The sequence below is a fragment of the Equus quagga genome, chromosome 20 (genome assembly GCF_021613505.1).
Source record: "Equus quagga isolate Etosha38 chromosome 20, UCLA_HA_Equagga_1.0, whole genome shotgun sequence".
NCBI classification, from domain to species: domain Eukaryota; kingdom Metazoa; phylum Chordata; class Mammalia; order Perissodactyla; family Equidae; genus Equus; species Equus quagga.
In genome coordinates, this window is record NC_060286.1 from 349,317 (window position 1) to 370,778 (window position 21,462).

The window sequence follows — 21,462 nt, forward strand, 5'->3', positions numbered from 1 at the left end:
CCCGGAGGGGAAGCTCCAGAGTTCTGCCCGGGCAACAGACAAAACTCTCTGTCTGCCATTAGCAGAGGGGCCACTCCCAGCATTCAACTCCGGGAAAGTCCCGGAGAGAATCCCAGAGGGCGGGGCGACCCCCAGCTGCCAGTGCCCGCTCCGTGGGACTAGGGATTGCCGGAGATCTTGGAGAGGACTGGGGCTGGGGGAAGCTCCAGAGGCCGGCTCTGCGCCCCGGAGGGGAAGCTCCAGAGTTCTGCCCAGGCAGCAGACAAAACTCTCTGTCTGCCATTAGCGGAGGGGCCACGCCCAGCATTCAACTCCAGGAAAGTCCCGGAGAGAATCCCAGAGGGCGAAGTGACCTCCAGCTGCCGTTGCCCGCCCTGTGGGGCTAGGGATTGCCGGAGATCTTGGAGAGGACTGGGGCTGGGTGAAGCTCCAGAGGACTGCTCCGTGCCCCAGAGGGGAAGATCCAGAGTTCTGCCCGGGCAGCAGACAAAACTCTCTGTCTGCTATTAGCAGAGGGGCCACGCCCAGCATCCACAATACTGGGAGGGTCCCGGAGAGGAGAATATTAGGCAGGGTAGCAGCTGACCAGCTACCACTGAAATCAGGATCTCCGGCTATCCCCCCAAGACAGGGCAAAGGGCTCCCCGAGTTCCTGGGGAACAGGACTGGGGCTGGGTGGAGTTCCAGCGACCCGGCTCCGTAGCCTAGGGGGAAACCCTACAGGGTCACAGCAGCCTCAGGGAAAGCCTCTGCACAGCACCAGTAGAAAGCACCCAGCCGGCAGCCACAAGGCTGGAAGACCCCGGGACAAAAGTAGCATAGCTAGGTGAACTAACCACAGACTGTAGAAGATGCCAATAGCTCTGCTGCGACCCATAGTGGACAAGTGAGATTTTGTGGGTGCCGACAGCAACGGAGCGACAAATATAAGTGATCCCACCCCTGGCCGCTGGAAAAGCCCATAACACCGTTGCAGACCCCAAGGAGGGAGCACGTCTAGGTGGGCTGCAACAGTAGGCACCAGCAGCCTGAAGCCCCCCTGTGACGGCCCCCACGGCAGAGGAGGGAATCCAAAGGACCACTGGGACTACGAGGAGGGGCCCAGGCCCAGTTAGCAACTGCAGACAGGGTTCCTGGTTGGTGCAGTATAAACAGCTGCTCCCCCACCACAGCAGCTGAAACAAGTGAAAGGAGCAACTAAACTCTATCTCCATGCAGAGGCACAAATCAACAACATCAAGCAATATGAAAAAATACATTAAATCTCCAGAACAGAAAGAAAATAACAAATACACAGAAAACAATCCCAAAGAAAATGAGATATATAACCTAAATGATGATGACTTCAAAACCGCCATCATTAAAATACTCAATGAGTTAAGAGAGAATTCTGACTGACAACTCAACGAGTTCAGGAGCTATGTCACAAAAGAGTTTGATATGATAAAGAAGAACCAAACAGAAATATTGGAAATGAAGAACACAATAGAGGAGATTAAGAAAAATCTATATGCTCTGAACAGTAGGGCCGATAATATGGAGGAAAGAATTAGCAATTTGGAAGATGGCAATATAGAATTGCTGCAGGCAGGGGAGGAGAGAGAAGCAAGACTAAAAAGAAATGAAGAAACTCTCCGAGAATTATCAGACACAATTAGGAGATGCAACGTAAGGATTATAGGTATACCAGAGGGAGAAGAGAAGGAGAAAGGGGCAGAAAGCCTATTCAAAGAAATAATGGCTGAGAACTTCCCAAATCTGGTGAGAGAGATGGATCTTCAGGTGACAGAAGCCAATAGATCTCCAAACTTTATCAATGAAAGAAGACCAACTCCACGGCATATAGTAGTGAAGCTAGCAAAAGTCAACGACAAGGAGAAAATATTAAGGACAGCCAGGCAAAAGAAACTAACCTACAAAGGAACCCCCATCAGGCTATCAGCAGATTTCTCAGCAGAAACTTTACAGGCTAGAAGAGAGTGGAATGATATATTCAAAAATCTGAAGGACAAAAATCTACAGCTGAGAATTCTCTAACCAGCGAAAATATCCTTTAAATACGATGGAGAAATAAAAACTTTCCCAGATAAACAAAAATTAAGGGAGTTCATTGCCACAAAACCTCCTCTTCAGGAAATCCTCAGGAAAACCCTCATTCCTGAAAAATCCAAAAAAAGAAAGGGGCTACAAAACCAAGAGCAGAGGAGATAAGTGGAAGGACAACAACAGAGAGTAGCAGCTCGTCATCAGAACAGATTAAACCATGGGACGAGAAACAAAGGAAATTGAAGAAAACCTGAAAACAAGACACAAAATGGTAGTGGTAGGCCCCCACATCTCAATAATCACTCTCAATGTAAATGGATTGAACTCCCCAATCAAAAGACACAGAGTGGCAGGATGGATCAAAGAACAAGATCCAACAATATGCTGCCTCCAGGAAACACACCTCAGCCCCAAAGACAAGCACAGACTCAGAGTGAAGGGATGGAGAACAATACTCCAAGCTAATAATGAACAAAAGAAAGCAGGTGTCGCTATACTAATATCAGACAAGGTAGATTTCAAAGCAAAACAGATAAAGAAAGACAAAGAGGGACAGTATATAATGATAAAAGGGACTCTCCACCAAGAAGACATAACACTTATAAATATATATGCACCCAACACAGGAGCACCAAAATTTGTAAAGCAACTCTTAATAGAACTAAAAGAAGACATCAACAACAATACAATAATAGTAGGGGACCTCAACACACCATTAACACCAATGGACAGAACATCCAGACAGAAAATCAACAAGGAAATAATAGAATTAAATGAAAAATTAGACCAGATGGACTTAATAGATATACATAGAACACTTCATCCAAAAACAGCAGGTTACACATTCTTCTCAAGTGCACATGGAACATTCTCAAGGATTGACCATATTTTGGGAAACAAAGCAAACATCGATAAATACAAGAGAGTTGAAATAATATCAAGCATCTTTTCTGATCATAATGCTATTAAACTAGAAATCAACTACAAGAAAAAAGCAGAGAAAGGTGCAAAAATGTGGAGACTAAACAACACGCTTCTGAACAATGGATCATTGAAGAAATTAAAGAAGAAATCAAATTTTATCTGGAGACAAATGAAAATGAGAACACAACATACCAAATCATTTGGGATGCAGCAAAAGCAGTCCTGAGGGAAATTCATCGCAATTCAGGCTCACCTCACTAAACAAGAAAAAGCTCACATAAGCAACCTCAAACGACACCTAACAGAACTAGAAAAAGAAGAACAAACAAAGCCCAGAGTCAGTAGAAGGAGGGAAATAATAAAAATAAGAGCAGAAATAAACGATATTGAAACAAAAAAGACAATAGAAAGGATCAATGAAACAAAGAGTTGGTTCTTCGAAAGAATTAACAAAATTGACAAACCCTTAGCCAGACTCACCAAGAAAAGAAGAGAGAAATCTCAAATTAATAAAATTAGGAATGAGAGAGGAGAAATCACAACAGATACCAATGAAATACAAGAGATCATAAGAGAATACTATGAAAAACTATATGCCAACAAATTGAACAACCTGGAAGAAATGGACAAATTCCTAGACTCCTACAATCTCCCCAAACTGAATCAGGAAGAAATGGAGAATCTGAATAGGCCAATCACAAGTAAGGAAATAGAAACGGTAATCAAAAACCTCCCCAAAAATAAGAGTCCGGGACCAGACGGCTTCTCTGGAGAATTCTAACAAACATTCAAAGAAGACTTAATACCTATTCTTCTCAAACTGTTCCAGAAAATTGAGAAAGATGGAGTACTCCCTAACACATTCTATGAAGCCAACATCACTCTGATCCCCAAACCTGACAAGGACAATACAAAGAAGGAGAACTACACGCCGATATCACTGATGAACATAGATGCAAAAATCCTCAACAAAATTTTGGCAAACCAAATACAGCAATACATCAAAAAGATTATACACCATGATCAAGTGGGATTTATACCAGGGACACAGGGATGGTTCAACATGCGCAAGTCCATCAACGTGATACACTACATCAACAAAATGAAAAACAAAAACCACATGATCATCTCAATAGATGCAGAGAAAGCATTCGACAAGATGCAACACCCATTTATGATAAAAACCCTCAATAAAATGGGTATAGAAGGAAAGTACCTCAACATAATAAAGGTCATATATGACAGACCCACAGCCAACATCATACTCAATGGACAAAAACTGAAAGCCTTCCCTCTGAGGACAGGAACAAGACAAGGGTGCCCACTTTCACCACTCCTATTCAACATAGTACTGGAGGTGCTGGCCAGAGCAATTCGGCAGGAAAAAGAAATAAAAGGAATCCAAATAGGTAACGAAGAAGTAAAACTCTCGTTGTTTGCAGACGACATGATCTTATATATAGAAAACCCCAAAGAATCCATAGAAAAACTATTAGAAATAATCAACAACTACAGCAAAGTAGCAGGGTATAAAATTAACGTGCATAAATCAGTAGCATTTCTATACACTAACAATGAACTAACAGAAAAAGAACTCAAGAACTCAATCCCATTCACAATCGCAACGAAAAGAATAAAATACCTTGGGATAAACTTAACCAAGGAAGTGAAGGATCTATACAATGAAAACTACAAGACTTTCTTGAAAGAAATTGACGATGACATAAAGAGATGGAAAGACATTCCATGCACATGGATTGGAAGAATAAACATAGTTAAAATGTCCATACTACCTAAAGCAATCTACAGATTCAATGCTATCCCAATCAGAATCCTAAGAACATTCTTCACAGAAATTGAACAAACAATCCTAAAATTCATATGGGGCAACAAAAGACCGCGAATTGCTAAAGCAATCCTGAGCAAGAAAAACAAAGCCAGTGGAATCACAATCCCCGATTTCAAAACATACTACAAAGCTACAGTGATCAAAACAGCATGGTACTGGTACAAAAACAGGTCCACAGATCAATGGAACAGAATTGAAAGCCCAGAGATAAAACCACACATCTATGGACAGCTAATCTTCGACAAAGGATCAGAGGGCCTACAATGGAGAAAAGAAAGTCTCTTCAACAAATGGTGCTGGGAAAACTGGACAGCCACATGCAAAAGATTGAAAATTGACCATTCTTTTTCACCACACACCAAAATAAACTCAAAATGGATCAAAGACCTAAAGATTAGGCCTGAGACAATAAGTCTTTTGGAAGAGAATATAGGCAGTACACTCTTTGACATCAGTTTCAAAAGAATCTTTTCGGACACTATAACTCCTCAGTTAAGGGAAACAATAGAAAGAATAAACAAATGGGACTTCATCAGACTAAAGAGCTTCTTCAAGGCAAGGCAAACAGGATTGAAACAAAAAAACAGCTCACTAATTGGGAAAAAATATTTACAAGCCACTTATCCGACAAAGGGTTAATCTCCATAATATACAAAGAATTCACACTGCTTAACAACAAAAAAACAAACAACCCGATCAAAAAATGGGCAGAGGACATGAACAGACATTTCTCAAAAGAAGATATGAATATGGCCAATAGACACATGAAAAGATGTTCATCATCGCTAATCATCAGGGCAATGCAAATCAAAACTACACTAAGATATCACCTTACACCCGTTAGATTGGCAAAAACATCCAAAACCAAGAGCGACAAATGTTGGAGAGGTTGTGGAGAAAAAGGAACCCTCATACACTGTTGGTGGGAATGCAAACTGGTACAGCCACTATGGAAAACAGTATGGAGATTCCTCAAAAAGTTAAAAATAGAAATACCCTATGATCCAGCCATCCCATTACTGGGTATCTATCCTAAGAACCTGAAATCAGAAATCTCAAGAGTCCGTTGCACCCCTATGTTCATCGCAGCATTATTTACAATAGCCAAGACGTGGAACCAACCTACATGCCCAGAAACTGATGATTGGATAAAGAAGATGTGGTATATATACACAATGGGATACTACTCAGCCATAAAAAAAGACAAAATTGGCCCATTCACAACAACGTGGATGGACCTCGAGGGTATTATGTTAAGCGAAATAAGCCAGTCAGAGAAAGATGAACTCTATATGACTCCACTCATAGGTGGAAGTTAGTATATTGATAAGGAGATCTGATCGGTGGTTACCTGGGAAAAGGGGGGGTGGGGGGAGGGCACAAAGGGGGAAGTGGTGTACCCATAACATGACTAACAAAAATGTACAACTGAAATCTCACAAAGTTGTAATCTATCATAACATTAATTAAAAAAAAAAAAAAGAAAAAGAAAAAAACACAATGATGGTGGTATGTCAAAGGAACACAGGAGCCAACCAAAAAAGCTCCCAATGGCCAAAAGTGGAACAATTTGAGCAATAAATAAAGTCCTACTAAATAATAATCCAAAGTATAAGACAAATACCCATGATATAAATAAACAGTTGAATAAATAAGTAAATGGAGGGAGAAGATACAAATCTCCCACACTGAAGAATTTATATCCTCAAAAAGATGAAGCACTCCTTAAGCGTGAGCTGAGCAAAGTGACTTCCAAAGAATACCATAAGGAAGGAGCAAAAAAAAGTAAATCTACAGTGGAGACACCTGACAAGAACTCCCTCAGCTAGGTGATCAAGGTCAACATGAACAGTGGAAGTCATGTCGATACACGAACCCTTGATATGATGTGATGGAAACGGCACTCTACCTCTGTGGTCTTCCTCCCAAAAACACATAACCCCAGGCTCATCATGAGAAAAACATCAAAATCCCAATTGAGGGACGTTCTACAAAATATCTGACTAGTACTCCTTAAAAACACCTTATTGTGAACAAAGAAAGTTTGACAAACCGTCACAGCCAAGAGGACCCTAAGGAGATGTGACTGCTAAATGTAACGTGTATCCTGGATGGGATCCTGGAACACAAAAAGGAGATCAGGTAGAAAACTAAGGAAATCTTAATAAGGTATGGACTTTAGTTAGTGATAATGTATCAATATTGGTTCTTTAATTGTAACAAAAGTACCATACTAATATGTTAATTATAAAAGAAACTGGGGGGAGTATAAGAAAACTCTGTTCTATCTTCACAATTTTTCTGTAAATCTAAAAATATCATAAAATTAAAAACGTATTAAAGAACACAGAGAGAAAGAGACAGAAGAGACACATGAACCAAATGCAATGTGTGGAGTATGTTTGAATTCTGTTTCAGACAAACTATTATGGCACTTAGGAAACAAGGAGACATCTGAACCCTGATTGAGATTATTTTTTTTAAATGTCTTTTTGTCTTAGAGATGTATATGAAGTATTTAAATAAAATGATTTATCTGAGTTTGGCTTTAAAATAATGGGGAGAATGAAGTGGGAGGTACAGATATAACCAGACTGACCATACACTGATAACTGCTGGAGCTGCGTAATTTTTTTCTCTACTTTTATTTCTCTTTCATGCTTTCTATAATAAAAGATTGAACAAAAGAAAAAAACAAAGAGTGAGAGACAGTGAGTACAAGTAACTCTCAAGGAGCTGCACTGTAAAGGGAAGCAGCGAAGTGGCGTAGCAGCTGGCAGAGGACACGACTTTGTCAAGTTTCTTGTTAAGATATTAGACACATTAATAAGTAGATGTACATACCTTGTAGCTCACAGATTTAATTCCATCAGGAACTTCATCCTGAAAAAGAAAAAAAATGCTTTATATGACATTTATTCTATATTCTGAAAAAAAAAAATTGTTTTCCCTCCCTAAAGCCCCAGCATCTAGTTGTGTATTCTAGTTGTAAGTCCTCCTAGTTCTTCTATGTGCACCGCCACCACAGCATGGCTACTGACGGACGAGCGGTGTGCTTCCACAGCCGGGAACCGAACCCGGGCTGCTGAGGCAGAGCGTACCGAACTTTAAGCATTAGGCCATCAGGGCTGGCTCTGAAAAAATATTTTAAATTTCTCTGATATATGAGAAGAATTCATAAAACAAATTATTGAAATTAACAGATTATTTTTAAACTGAGGATACTTAGGCAGTTTTTATATTCTTTCTTAAAAGTAAACAAAAAATTCAACAAATTATTCCACAGATTGCTGATCATACATTGTATTACAGCATGGAAATGTAAAAATAGTTACTTAGCTATTACTCCTTCTGAGGCTCAAATTGTCCCATGTTTGGCCACGAGGGGACCCACTAAGGGCTGCCTTGATGTTTGCACCTCTGCCCTTTTGCTATCACCCCAGAAATCTTCAGGAGCACTTTTCGTTCTCTGTTACAACAAGATACTCCAGGCTCATCTTGTATATTTCTTGTTCCACTCTTGGAATCAACCATTTTTATGGAGCCCTAATTCATTTCAGAGGAAAATGGTACTGGTTTTTAGCCATGTGTCGACCACTTACTAACTACAGGACCTATTTGCCTATCCTCAAAGTGATGCTGTGAGTAGAGACAATCATGTAATTGCAGGGCGCTCTTCCAATGCTAAGTATATTCCTGAAACAGATTACACCTGCCCAAAGGGAAGGACCCACACAGAGACCATCACTTTATGTACCCTCCCAGACTTTGAACTAGGTCAATGTATATTCATTTTCTATGGCCAGATATTTAGATGGTTTCTAATTTTTTCATATAATAAACCATGCCAAATTTATAGACTAATTTCAGCAGAACTGACATCATTACGATATTCAGTACTCCTTTATGGTCATCAGTGAACATCTGTCCAATTATTTTAGTAAGAGAAACTCCTGGTAGAATTGCTAAGTCAAAGAATATGTACCTTTTTAATTTTTTTGATACATTTGCTGAATTGATCTCCAAAAAGACTTACGACCAGAGTGCTCATTTCTTATTCCTAGACTAACACTGGATATTGTTATTCTTTTTCACATAGGCCAATTAATAATGGAGGTGAAAGAACATTGTTTTGAATCATTGCAAAGGAAAGAAATAATTGGTCTTTCAGCTTATAGAGTCCAGCCTCTGGGGCAGACCATCTGCCTCATTCAAATACTCCCTGGAGTCAGGATGCAAATAAAGGATATGGATTTTAAAGCACCAAGTATGAGGAAGAGAATTTCAATTTATTTCTTCTATTTCCTGCTGGGTCCCAGGGTATTAACTGAACTGAGTCTAAAAATGAACTAAAAAAGGAAATCAAAGTGTTGACAAAAAGGAAACTGGTCTTGGTTCCTTGTTTAGCAAAAAGGGTATTAACAAGTAAACCAGAAGATCATCTGAAGTAATGAGTTAATTGTTTAACCTTGTACATATATTAGGTTAAGAAGGATGACTGTTTTGGTGATAATTGCGCTGTGTTCATGAATTAACGTCCTTTTTCTCAGATGCATACTGAAGTGAGATGTCAACAGTGAGATGTCAAGATATCAGTAATGTACAATATAAACGCGAGCTATGAACGCTCATTATTTAGGCTGAAGCACATATTTCAAAGTATTTTAATCACTATTTGTTTCTGACAGACTGCCCTATTTAGGAACAATCAGAATTGAGCCAGGATTGTCCCAAGAGGAATGTAAACGGTTCGCTCCTTCACTGTCACTTGGAGTGGAGTTTCTCCGTGTCTTCCTCCCCTGCTCTCCCTTCCCTTCTGCTTCCACTGTGTAGACCTTCAGTGTATCTCTATTATTGGGCTACCACACTTGTGTTGGAATGACCACTTAGTGTTTCTCTCCCCTACTAAACCATAGGCTCCTCCAGATAAACACTCATCTTATGTGCCCAGGTCCTGGCACAGAGCAGGCCCTCAAAAAATATTCATTATTGAACCAAATTACATTCGATTGCTAAGTGATATTTCTTTACCAGTCTCTTCTCCATCTCCTCATCTTCCACTTCCCCATCTCCACAATATTTCCAGTTATCTTCCTAAATCTTGGGTCTAATCATGCTGCCTCTGCTACATATGAAGAACATTTCTGGGGCCAGCTCCGTGGCCGAGTGGTTAAGTTCACGCGCTCCGCTGTGGCGACCCAGGGTTCGGATCCTGGGCGCAGACATGGCACCGTTCGTCAGGCCACGTTGAGGCGGTATCCCACATCCCACAACTAGAAGGACATGCAACTAAGATATACAACTGTCTACGGGGGGGGGGGGGGGGGGAGATAAAGCAGAAAGAAAAAAAAAAAGATTGGCAACAGTTGTTAGCCCAGGTGCCAATCTTTGAAGAAGAACATTTCTATACATATGAAGAACATTTTTAAGTGGAAAAACATCTTCCAATTATCTTTTAAGCCTTCTCTCCATCATAAAACCAGTTCAAGAAAAAAACAAAGTACCGGCATGAAAGGCACCCTGCTCCACTTCTGCAGAAGCTGAAATAACCAGATTCTGTCTCAGTTTCTCGGTACAATTGCTAACTTTTACCTGATTCTTTTTTAGTATATCTATGAGTTCAAGTCAAACATCTATGTTTTAGCATTTCTTAAATGCTAAAATTGGTTGTTTTCTCTAGGATTTACAATAAAATAAATCTCATCCATCAGTCTGTCACCCTGGGAGTCCATAAGCTATTACTTTATGCTAAACAACCGTCAGGCTTTCTATCCCCTCCCATCTTCTTCTCAAGATGGCACCCCTTCATCCTATACTTCACTAACAATAATCAGAAATAATTGCTATTTCAAGATGAGATTCAAATTGGCAGTAATTGTAAAATTATTTACTTGTTCTGACTAATGTTAATAATAGCCCATGCAATTAAACAGTCCAATTAAATGCTTGTATTAAGTACCATATTTTTAGCATGCTTAATAAGTCACATAAATAAGTTATTGGTAAACTTGAATTTCTCCAACTGATTTTTTCCTTATTACTAAATATAAATGCAAGAACTTATGAAATAAAACGAAACATTTAAATTGGTAATATCACTTTAATGATATGCTCATGCTTTAATCATAGTAAGATGTTTCACAAGTTAATCCTTGAATTTTCAAAAAGCTGTGTTTATGAGGATTAATATAACTAAAAACATGATTCTCATTCATCTAACGAAAAAAAAACCATAAATAATATTTTACATTTGCCTAATTCCCCATGCTAGATAGGTCTATACAGCAATATTTACATGTATAAAAATAAACTGCTCCAAACTACACTACCACTTCACACTCATTAGTATGGCTATTATCCAAAAAATAGAAAATAGCAAGTATTAGTGAAGATGTGGAGAAATTGGAACCCTTGTGCACTGCTGGTGGGAATGTAAAATGGTGCAGCCACTATGGAAGACAGCACTGTGTTCCTCAAAAAGTTAAACACAGAATTACTAAATGATGCAGCAATTCTACTTCTGGGTATACACTCAAAAGAACTGAAAGTAGGGAGCCAGATATTTGCACACCCACATTTACAGAGGCATTATCCACAATCACCAAAAGGTGGAAACAACCCAAAAGTCAATCAACAGGTGAATGTATAAACAGAATGTGGTATTCACGTACAGTAGAATATTATTCAGCCTTAAAAAGGAATAAACTTCTAATACATGCTACAATATGGATAAACCTTGAAAACATTATGCCACGTTAAATAAGCCAGATACCAAAGGACAAATACTGCAATGCTTCCCCTTATATTAGGTACCTAGAGTAGTCAGACTCAGAGTGTAGAACAGTGGTTACCAGGGGCTAGAGGGAGGGGGGATAAGGAGTTATTATTTAATGAGCTGGAGTTTCAGTCTGGGAAGACAAAAAGTTCTGGAGATGGATGGCAGTGATGGTAACACAACAGTGTGAATGTACTGAATGCCAGTGAACTGCACACTTAAAAATGGTTGAAGTGATAAACTTTACGTCATATATATTTTATCACAATAAAAAAAGACAAAATATATACTTTTAAAAGGAAAAAAAGACTTTAGTGAAAAGTTTAAAATTCTCTGCTTTCAGAGTAAAACACTTCAAATTTTAAAGCTCTGAGTATTTCTAAGTAAAACCAGATGTTTTATCCAACTCCTCCCCACCCAAGGAAATCCAAGGAAAATAATACACCCACAAAAAAGGCAAGAGATTTTGTTTATACCTTGATCAATTTCACTTTATTATACTGTAAACATAACTTTGGATAAGATGTAAGAAGAAAAACAAATATCAAGCAAAAAGAACTATTAATCTCACTAATAAGTCCAAGGATTATATTAACCACAGAATTTAAATTCTATTATTAGGAAGGCAGAATAATTCAAAATAGGTTTTATATTTGTAAGTTTAATATGTAAATCTTAAACATTATATTTAATCTAAGGATTGAAATATTGGTTGAATTATATTGGCCCCTCTTAAAAAGTTACAATTATTTGAAAAAAGATGTAACAGTTCTTAAATGTATACATGGTTCTTACCGATTGACAAGGCTTGACAGCACAGTCTCTTCTTCCGCACTGGCTGATGTCATTCCAGAAAGGACACGGCCTTTTCAGGTTTACCTGTAAGATGATAACAGAAAAAGTTATAAAAATAAGAATCTCAAGATTATAATTATGACACTATATGCTGCTCAAGTTATCAACTGCAATTCTTCTATTTCTTACACTTACTAGTTGTCAAGTTCTAGTAATTGCATAAATGTGTAGCTGGTATAAGTAAATTGGTAGATTGGTTAGAAAGACAGAGACTGCTGCTAAACAGATGCTGCAGAGATGGCAACTAGGAGCCAAAGCAGCTCACAGCATCAATGCTCAATTAATACTCTTTTTAAGCAAATAAGAGTCAGACAATTGTGAAATCAGACTGTAACTACACACTCCAATGATCAAGTTTTCTAAATTCTTTCAGTAAATATCTCAAGATAAAATATCACAAGTGACTTGATAAAAAAATATAGGTCAGAATAAAGTCTTGCCTCTTCTGAAAAATATTTAATTATTTTGATTAATTGGAGTCAATCTGATGTTTTAGAAAATTATAAACTCACAATTTTGATAATAATATAATAGTTTCTGTTCTAACTTCAATTTAACCAACTGGTTTCTAACTCTAGAGCACAAAACTCATTTATTAAAAGTATCCAATGAGTGGTTTCAAAACCACATGGTTCACTCTTGCAAATGGAATTTTAAATAACAGCCACAATTTTGAAGCTTGGTAATCCCTAAGAAAATGTATTATCCATTAAACTTTAAGTATTCATATACAAAAAGTTAAAAATAAAAATACCTTGTAATATCTAAAGTAGTCGCTTTCAAGAAGATTTTGTAGTCTTGGGAAAAGCCTGTAGTTATTAAATCTATCAATGGTTTCAACATCACAGGTACAATCATCCAAGTAACCACTAACCTGTTACAAAGAAAATGAAATATTAAATCAGAATGTCTTAGAGCAACAGGGTTCTTCTTGCTCACATGGGTACGACGAACCCTTATCCTCCCTCCTCTCCATAATTTTCTGAGATAGGGTATGACAATAACCTAGAAGAATGCAGTGGATACCTTTTGTAGGGTGTACTGAGCTCATAATGACGCACACGCGGACACGCACACATGCATGCATGCAAAGAGATGGTCCCCTGCAGCCAGTGTGTAACCCTGCCCTCCAGGCCTGACCAGGGGTGGGCGTCTGACCCAAACCAGGTCATGGTGCATTCTCCAGGAACCTGGAATTGACACCAAGAGGGAGAGATGTCTCTCCTTGTGGCTAGACCAGTAAACTCAGACCATACTCCACCCTGTGAATTGAGGAATACATGAGCCAGTTAGCAGACAGGAAAGATTTTAAAAGATACATAGAGAAGCAGAGAAAGGAGAAAGACAATAGACGCTACCTGGGTTCCCTGGGGTTTTCCAGCCCCACTTCCACCCTTCTTTCCCAAAGCCCAGGTGCATCCACATCCTTGGCTTTCCTGAGGTTCTATATTCTTATAATTCAATTGTCTCTGTCTTCCTTTTATTTTAGTTTCCAACAGGATGTGTACGCCAGAGACAAGCTTGGTGAATGTATAAAAAAGAAGTGATACTAAATTTATAAGAGAAACAATAATTTATTATAAGGATCTAACAACCCTCATATATTGGGCCATGACAATTTTTGCAAGTTTGAAATGGTGCTTAGAAATTACTTATCATTAGCAACACTAAGATAGCAAATCAACCAAAAAGTCAATCTTGATCTTCAAATGCTTAAAACTGATAATAATTATTATAATCAGACTATGTTATCAGATGTGAAACTAAAATTCTTAGATGTTTATTTGGGGTTAGGCAAACATCTAACAGAATTAATTAAACATTGCTTTAAGTAAGTAACAAATACATCATGATTTAAGAAAAGTAACTAGAAAAAATTTGTTAAATATACAGCATGCTGCAGAAAACAGATCCTTATCATACTTTCGTCTGGATATTTGCGTTATAAACTGCTTGGGATTATATTTTAGGGAGACACTGCCAACAAAAAAATAATTTAAAAATCTACTGGTAAGAAAGTAAATAAACAATACTGTAATGAAATACTGTGTTTAGGTCTTCCCTTTGGTATATGTAAAATCCTACACTTCCTTTTAATTTTAAAACATCACAAAACACTAATGGAAATTTTTCAGTTAAAAGATAAGAAAACTTTGGATGATGACAGCAATATTCAAGAGCTAAGATTTTGTACCAATTTCCCTGGTCTTATTTGTTTTGGACTAACTAATAATTCAGTTTCTAGAAATCTGATCTACAAATTTTGTCACTGTAATAACTATTTTCATTTTATATGCAAATTTATCCTTGTTTCTTGTTAAAAGTCCTCTGCGTACACAATAATATTAGAGGCCTAATTTCGAATACCAACAGAAGTGCTTCTAAAACAGATGATTTGATTTTTCAACCCTCTTTCTTTTGAGCCTCAAAAGCAGAACTTCTAAGGACATCAAATAGCTACTGTTTCTCCCTTTGGACGCAAATTATTACACAAAGAGTAACAGGCACAGACTGCAGAGGTCAAAGGGACACATGGAAAGTAGAGACCTTAAGTCACAAAATGAAACAAACATGGAAAAAACAAGAGGAATAGTTTGAAGCAATCCATTTTTCCCCCACAAGGAATTCATTTTTTAGGTAAAAATCTATCTTCAAGACTTGGCTCACTGGGGCCAGCCCAGTGGCCGAGTGGTTAAGTTCATATGCTCCACTTTGGTGGCCTGGGGTTTCACTGGTTTGGATCCTGGGCGCGGGCATGGCACTGCTCACCAGGCCATGCTGAAGCAGCGACCCACACAGAACAACCAGAAGGACCTACAACTATGTACTGGGGGGCCTTGGGGAGAAGAAGAAGAAGAAAAAAGAAGATTGGCAACAGATGTTAGCTCAGGTGCCAATCTTTAAAAAAAAAAAAAGACTTGGTTCAGGCCCTCTTTGGGGAAACTGCCCCTTGGGTACCACTCACCACCTGCTGAGTTACCTGTCTCTCCCATGACCCTTCACATATTCCTACATAAGAATTACCTCACTGAATTGAATTTATCTATTTCACTCCCACCCACTAGAGTTTAAAATCCTTAAAAGCAAAATCATGTTTGTTCATCTCTGTATTTCTAGTACTTAGCACTGTACTTCTAGAAGGCACACAGTAAATGCTTAATAATTATCTGTGGAACGGGTGGGTGAATGAATGAATGAATGCTGTCCATTGTCACTCTCATTCACTGGAGACCAGCACTGCACTGTCTAATTATAACTAGGTACCACCCATCACCTATGGTGGTTCTCAGTGCCCCAGACCACATAAGCACAAGTGGCAGGAATGCATCACAGAGCAAGGAAGGCAAGCAGCAAAGGTGAACCGCCCTTTGCACGCTCCAGTCTACCAACCGATATCCTAATTACAAGGGAAGCTATAACAAGCCCCAAACCAGAAAGGAATGAAAGATGCCTCCAAAGCTGTGGCAGCTTACAGCCCAGAGACCTCAGGGGAGAGAGGGCGGGACAGTGGCAGACTTAAAAACCATGTGCCCCTTACCTTAGAAACTGAGTAGGAGGTATTCCCAACTACAACAACGGGTAACAGGGCAGCTAAGAAGGAAGAGCAGGGTGGCAGGAGTTTCAATAGATGGAAAGAGATCAGCAAAGGAGCGATAGGAAGATACCTGGAAATCCAAGCCATCTGACCATTCAGATACACCTGCCAACAGGCAGCAGAACCTAATCCCAAGCAGGAAGTCTGCCAGGTTTGATGCCAGGCCCAGTTCTAGAAAGTAGAGAACCAGGGATATCACCAGAATAGAGTCTCAGGAAATACACCCAGGGCAGAATCTTGGAAACAAAGTAACGTCCTATTACCTAAAGTAAGACCAAAAGATGTGCGGATCAGTAACAAGGAGGACTTGATGCTGTGCTTCAGAATGTGCTAAGGCTGCTTAAAGACCTACTGTGCCATCTCCCAAAGGGAAACTGAACACAGGGTCTCCCACAGGAATCTGAATTTTTTTTAAATGCACCACCCCCGCCACCCCCCACACCACAGTCACTGATACAAGGTAAAATGTGTAGCTGGCTGCTCCAGGCTTCAGGTGACACTCAGCCTTGGGTAGGGGGCAAAAATACGTGGCAATTAAAAGGCCTTAGTTGAGGGATAGTAGATAGAAGGCCCAAGGTAGGCCTGACTCATAACATCACCACTTTAAACTCCTAGTGGAAAGCCTCTGAAGCCTTCTATTGCAACTCCCAAGCAACACAGAGATCCCCACCCACAGACCTTCAGGAGGAGGCAGCGAGTAACAGTGGTGAGTAATGCAGGCCTTGGAGTCAGACCTTCCAGAGTTGACTTCCATCTCTGCTGCTTACTAATTGTAGACCTCACCCACATTTTTTAACCTCTCTAGGACTCAGTTTCCCATCCAAACACAAAACAGAAATAATAATAGTTCTCATCTCAAAGAGTTGATATCAAGACAAAACGGCATCCAGTAAATGCCCAGTAAATATCTCACTATGATTACCCTACCGCTGCTTAAATGCTTCCAGTGAAAGGGATCTCACTATGCCCCAAAGCAATCCACAACCATTTTTTTTTTAATGAATAAGAAAAAAACGGCCAAGTTTGCACTTAAAATTTTTCTAAAAATTTTACATCGGTAGCCCCAAGGGAACATAGAACTAGGTAACCAAAAGTGACCAGAGGTGGGGATCAATTACTCTCTCCATTGACTCTGACTGGTCGGGACCAAATACCCAAATACAAAAGGCAAAAGCAGAGGAAACAATGCTGGCCTGCTTGTTCACCATTCTCCGGTTAGAGGGACCCTTTAGCTTGCAGTGAAAGACAAAACAAAAAAGTCTCTAAGTGGTTTCCTTGTGTCCCAACAACTTCTAGTCCTAAGACAGATTGTCATTTTCTTCCAAAGGACCGTAAGAACATATTCCTCAGACTTGTATAAAATATGATTTAAAAGTGCTCAAAGTGTGCTTTATTTGCCAGAGAACTTTAGTGGTATTTAATTTTATTGTGTTCTGTGACCATAAAAAAGAACATGAAAAGTATTCATTCATTGACAGAGTAGACTGGAACAACTCTGTTCATGGAAGCATAGAAACACCAAAGATTCTAGACCGGTGGCAGGCATCATTGTAAAGAGATGGAATGCTAAGAGCTATTTCTGCTTTAAAGTCTTGGTCTTGCTAGAACTTTACGTTGTTGTTAAATGACCCAAACTATGACAACCAGTGTGAAACATGCTTCATTCCACACGCTTTGCTCAGAAAAGTCTGGAATGTAGCAAGCACTCCGAGTTGACGGACATCTCACCAGTACAACCTGTTTCAAAGATCCCTCTGACTTAAGGTTTAATTCTGGGCTTATTTCCATCCACCACCCGACATATTATCAAGTGTCTCTTCCGTGGCCCAGGCACTCTGACTAACAAACAAAAGCTATTTTTCAAGTTGACCTAAAGAGGACACCAACAGGTAAATCTGCTAAAACATGTATGCAGAGCACATCTACAAGGCACTCCACGCACACAGTGATCCATGCTTGGGGCAGCCTTTGCGGGTCACGCGCACTGCGCCCCTCCACTGGCCTGACAGAGCTTCACTGCCCTCAAGCAAGTGGAGCTGAGTGGCATCAGCACAAATCACAGCAAGGTTAATAAAATACTTTGAGTATATAAAAGTTTACAAATTCGTTTTTAACTAATTTAAATGAAAAAAGATGTCCATACTGCCTCCATATCTGAGCTTCAATATCTCTTCTGAGGCTATTTCTTTAAAATGTATCCAGGGAGTCCATGTATTGGGACTAAAGTTCTGTTGCATTCATTCTCTCTAATGATACAATAGGGCAATAACTGTCAAAAAGAAATAAGAAACTCAGAAAAGTCATCATTTAGTTCAAGCCCATATCTACTACAACAACTACTATTTGGGTTTAAATAAAGGAATTGTTTACACAAACTATACATGTGTTAAGCTTCATAGGCTTGTATACCAAAAGGAAAAAAAGCTAATTTTCTGTATAAAAAAATTTTAATAGGATAAAATGGAGGGGGGAGGTCATACATAAGGAAGATTTACAAGTCCCAGGCAATTGATAACTTATTTTGAGCAGCTAACACTGAAGCACTGTTATCAAGAGAATTTACAACATTCAGTAAAAATGGTTCTAGTAGGATTTGATGTCAACTAACATATGTATAACCGACTAAGTTTAAAGATTCATTTGGAGTTGTGACCCGATCTGAAAGACGGAGTCCAGAAAAATGTGCAAATGGCTTGCTAACAGAACGATTAACAGAATATACTCCTGGTAGCATAGTGTTCACATCTTGTATTGTAATTTCCATAATACATAAGCACAATTGCGTGCCAGGGTCAGTATTCTGGAGGGTCAAGAATTGGGACTAATTTTTTATTTTTTAATTCATTTTTTGACCTCTCAAAACTGTTCACAGTAGGCCTCAATAAATGCTTGTTGGATTTAATCTGATTATTTGTAGAGCTTTGAACACTTTACTTCAGTGACTTTCTAAGGTGGAATAACTAACCCATGCTGCTCTGGCTCAAATCAGAGCTGATATTCTGTTAACTAAACCCCTACTACAAGCCAGACACCTATGCAACAGGGTGACCAGGGAGATAGCGTTGGTAACTCAGGGCAGAGCGGGACGAGAGATGGGCAACAGGAAGTGAGAAAAGGGACACACTATGAACAAAACAGAATCAACAGGGTTCCGCAGCTTAATGGATACTGCAAACAGAACCACAGAAGACTTTAACTTGCATTTCCAAACTTCAGATGAAAATTTAGTTTCTAGCAATATTTACTAACTTGTTTTTTTAAATGCTTAGGATCCTCGCCTCTCCCCAAGCCCCAAAGAACATGATTTACTAAACTGTAAGCTCTTCAGGGCAGGGATCACGCCATATGTATTCCAAACATTCAGATCAATGTACAGTGTTTATAAATGTTTGTTGAATGAATAATTTGCACCACTCATCTCCCCTTATCTGTTCTTTCTCCATTTTTTTCTTTTATCTCTCTCTCCTTCTATTTTTGTGTGCAATCTATATGCTTGTCTCCATTTTTCTCTTCATGTCTATTCATCGCTGTCCCCTCTCCCCTCTTCACTTACTCCCACCCCTTCCATTACTGACCATAATGTAACTAAAATATACTTTTTTTCCATTTATTGAATTAGAATTGATGGTCTCTGTTCTTAAGTTTAAGTAGATCATTTTAAATTTCCATTAAAATTGTTTTTTATTATGTGACCCTCAATTTATTTTTAAAAGTTGACTCTGAAAAGAAAAACAGATACCACTCTTGTTCTAAAAGGAAAACAAGGAGGACTAAGAAACTTTTGTGTTGGGGGAGAATTTAAATCTTGAAAATATTATGAAAGGGGAAAAAAGCTTAAACACTAATCAAAAGAAAAAGAAAATAAACGTAAAAAACTAAAAGCTCTCCAATTTTAATCAGATATCTAAAAAGGTCATTTGGGGAAAAAAGTCAAAGTTGAAAAGCTCAATAGGTACTTTTATATCATTATCCAAATCTCTAGAATGTAGTTAAAAATGTTACATTGGACATCTTCTCTCAATACCTTATTTTAAAGGTATTTATTTCTACTTTACTTATTTTTTAAATGTTTGAACTTTGTGTTACCGTATATTTGTAATCAGAAGAAAAATGACCCTTGTTCCTTTTAAGTCCTTGATTGCATGCTGTTTGCAACCACTGAAGGAAAAGGAGCTTTTCAAACTCTTAGTTGTAAAGCAGCAATTTCCTTTCAACTCCCTTACACGTTCCCGGATAACACCTCAGCTCCCAAAACTCTCAGCAAAATAAGGAAATCCAAGAATCTAAAACAGTGAAAGCGATCAATCTTCTTCTCATAATAAAGTGCTCCTTTCCTCTGTGAAAGAGTATCATTCCCCCTACACACACAAAATGTTATTTCTGATAATATACAGTAAAATCCACTTAAAAGGAACAATTCGGATGCCCACCCTCCATTTTGTATCAAACGTAATTTTTATCAACAGAAGCCAACCAAAAGGTGAGTAATAATATTAAAATACGAGATACTGTAGATCCAGAAACCTGTAAGTTTCTTCGAATTTTTTGCTCAAGGAACCCACATCTCTTACTAGCAGAAGGAAATGATCATAGCAAACTTGGACTCGTGCCCTGAGGACTAAGGACCATCCTCCCAATTCAGACCAGTTGTATGGGTGTCAGGGTCAGAGAATCTCACCACATTCAAGAAAAAGAGAGGACACACAGAGCAAGGAGACACAGGGCAGCGGCGGCCCCAAAGACAGCAGGCAGTTAGGCTTAGACACAAGAAGGTCACACGAAGCCACTACGTTGCCTGACAAGAGCTCTGAGAGCAGCCCGCCGACCAAAGGGTGTCCCGGCCAGAGAGGCTGGCAAAGGCACCCAGCAAAGCACAGCACACAGAGTTCCAGGTCCAGTGAGAAGTTATAAAAACCCAGGTTCTGCGAAAATAACAAATACTGAGTGTGCATGCACACTGTGCACACCCTCCCCGGGCAGGAGAGACCCAGAAAAGTGTACAGATGAACCGGGCACCAACCTGCAGCGCGCGCCCACGCCTCCCGCCTGAGCCGGAGAGCCGGGGGGCGCGCCCGGGTCCCGGCGGCGCTGGGAGACCGGCCCCCGCCCGCCGGGGAGCGGGTGCTCAGGCGCCCCTTCCGGGCGGGTGCAGACGCGAAAGGGCCCCCGCCGCCCGGCCCGGCCCGGCCCGCACGCCGCGCACGGCCTCACCTGGCAGAAGCACCTCTGCGCCGCCGACTCCGCGGGCTGCCGCCCGCCCTGGCCCGAGCCGAGCAGCCACACGGCGCCCAAGACGCCGACCAGGAGGCCCCAGCGGCGGCCCATAGCCGCTCCGGCCGCTCGTCGCCCCGCGCCTCCGAGACCCCGACACCGGCGCCGGCCGCGCGCCCGCAGATGAAGCCCGCGCGGCCCGGCCCC

The 21,462-nt window shown here is 39.9% G+C and overlaps 1 protein-coding gene across 3 annotated transcripts in view; it reads right to left on the reverse strand.

Annotated features, from left to right (window-relative positions):
• Nucleotides 1–21,456, reverse strand: part of ERO1A (endoplasmic reticulum oxidoreductase 1 alpha) — a 52,364-nt gene extending 30,908 nt beyond the window's left edge. For all 3 annotated transcript variants that reach the window (XM_046647251.1, XM_046647252.1, XM_046647250.1), the window contains exons 1-4: nt 21,256–21,456; nt 13,204–13,323; nt 12,390–12,473; nt 7,664–7,702 (exon numbers count right to left, since the gene is read on the reverse strand). In XM_046647251.1, coding sequence (XP_046503207.1) covers nt 7,664–7,702; nt 12,390–12,473; nt 13,204–13,323; nt 21,256–21,369 — 357 coding nt within the window. In that variant the 5' untranslated portion in view covers nt 21,370–21,456. The remainder of the gene's footprint in view (nt 1–7,663; nt 7,703–12,389; nt 12,474–13,203; nt 13,324–21,255) is intronic.
• Nucleotides 21,457–21,462: the final 6 nt, after the last annotated feature.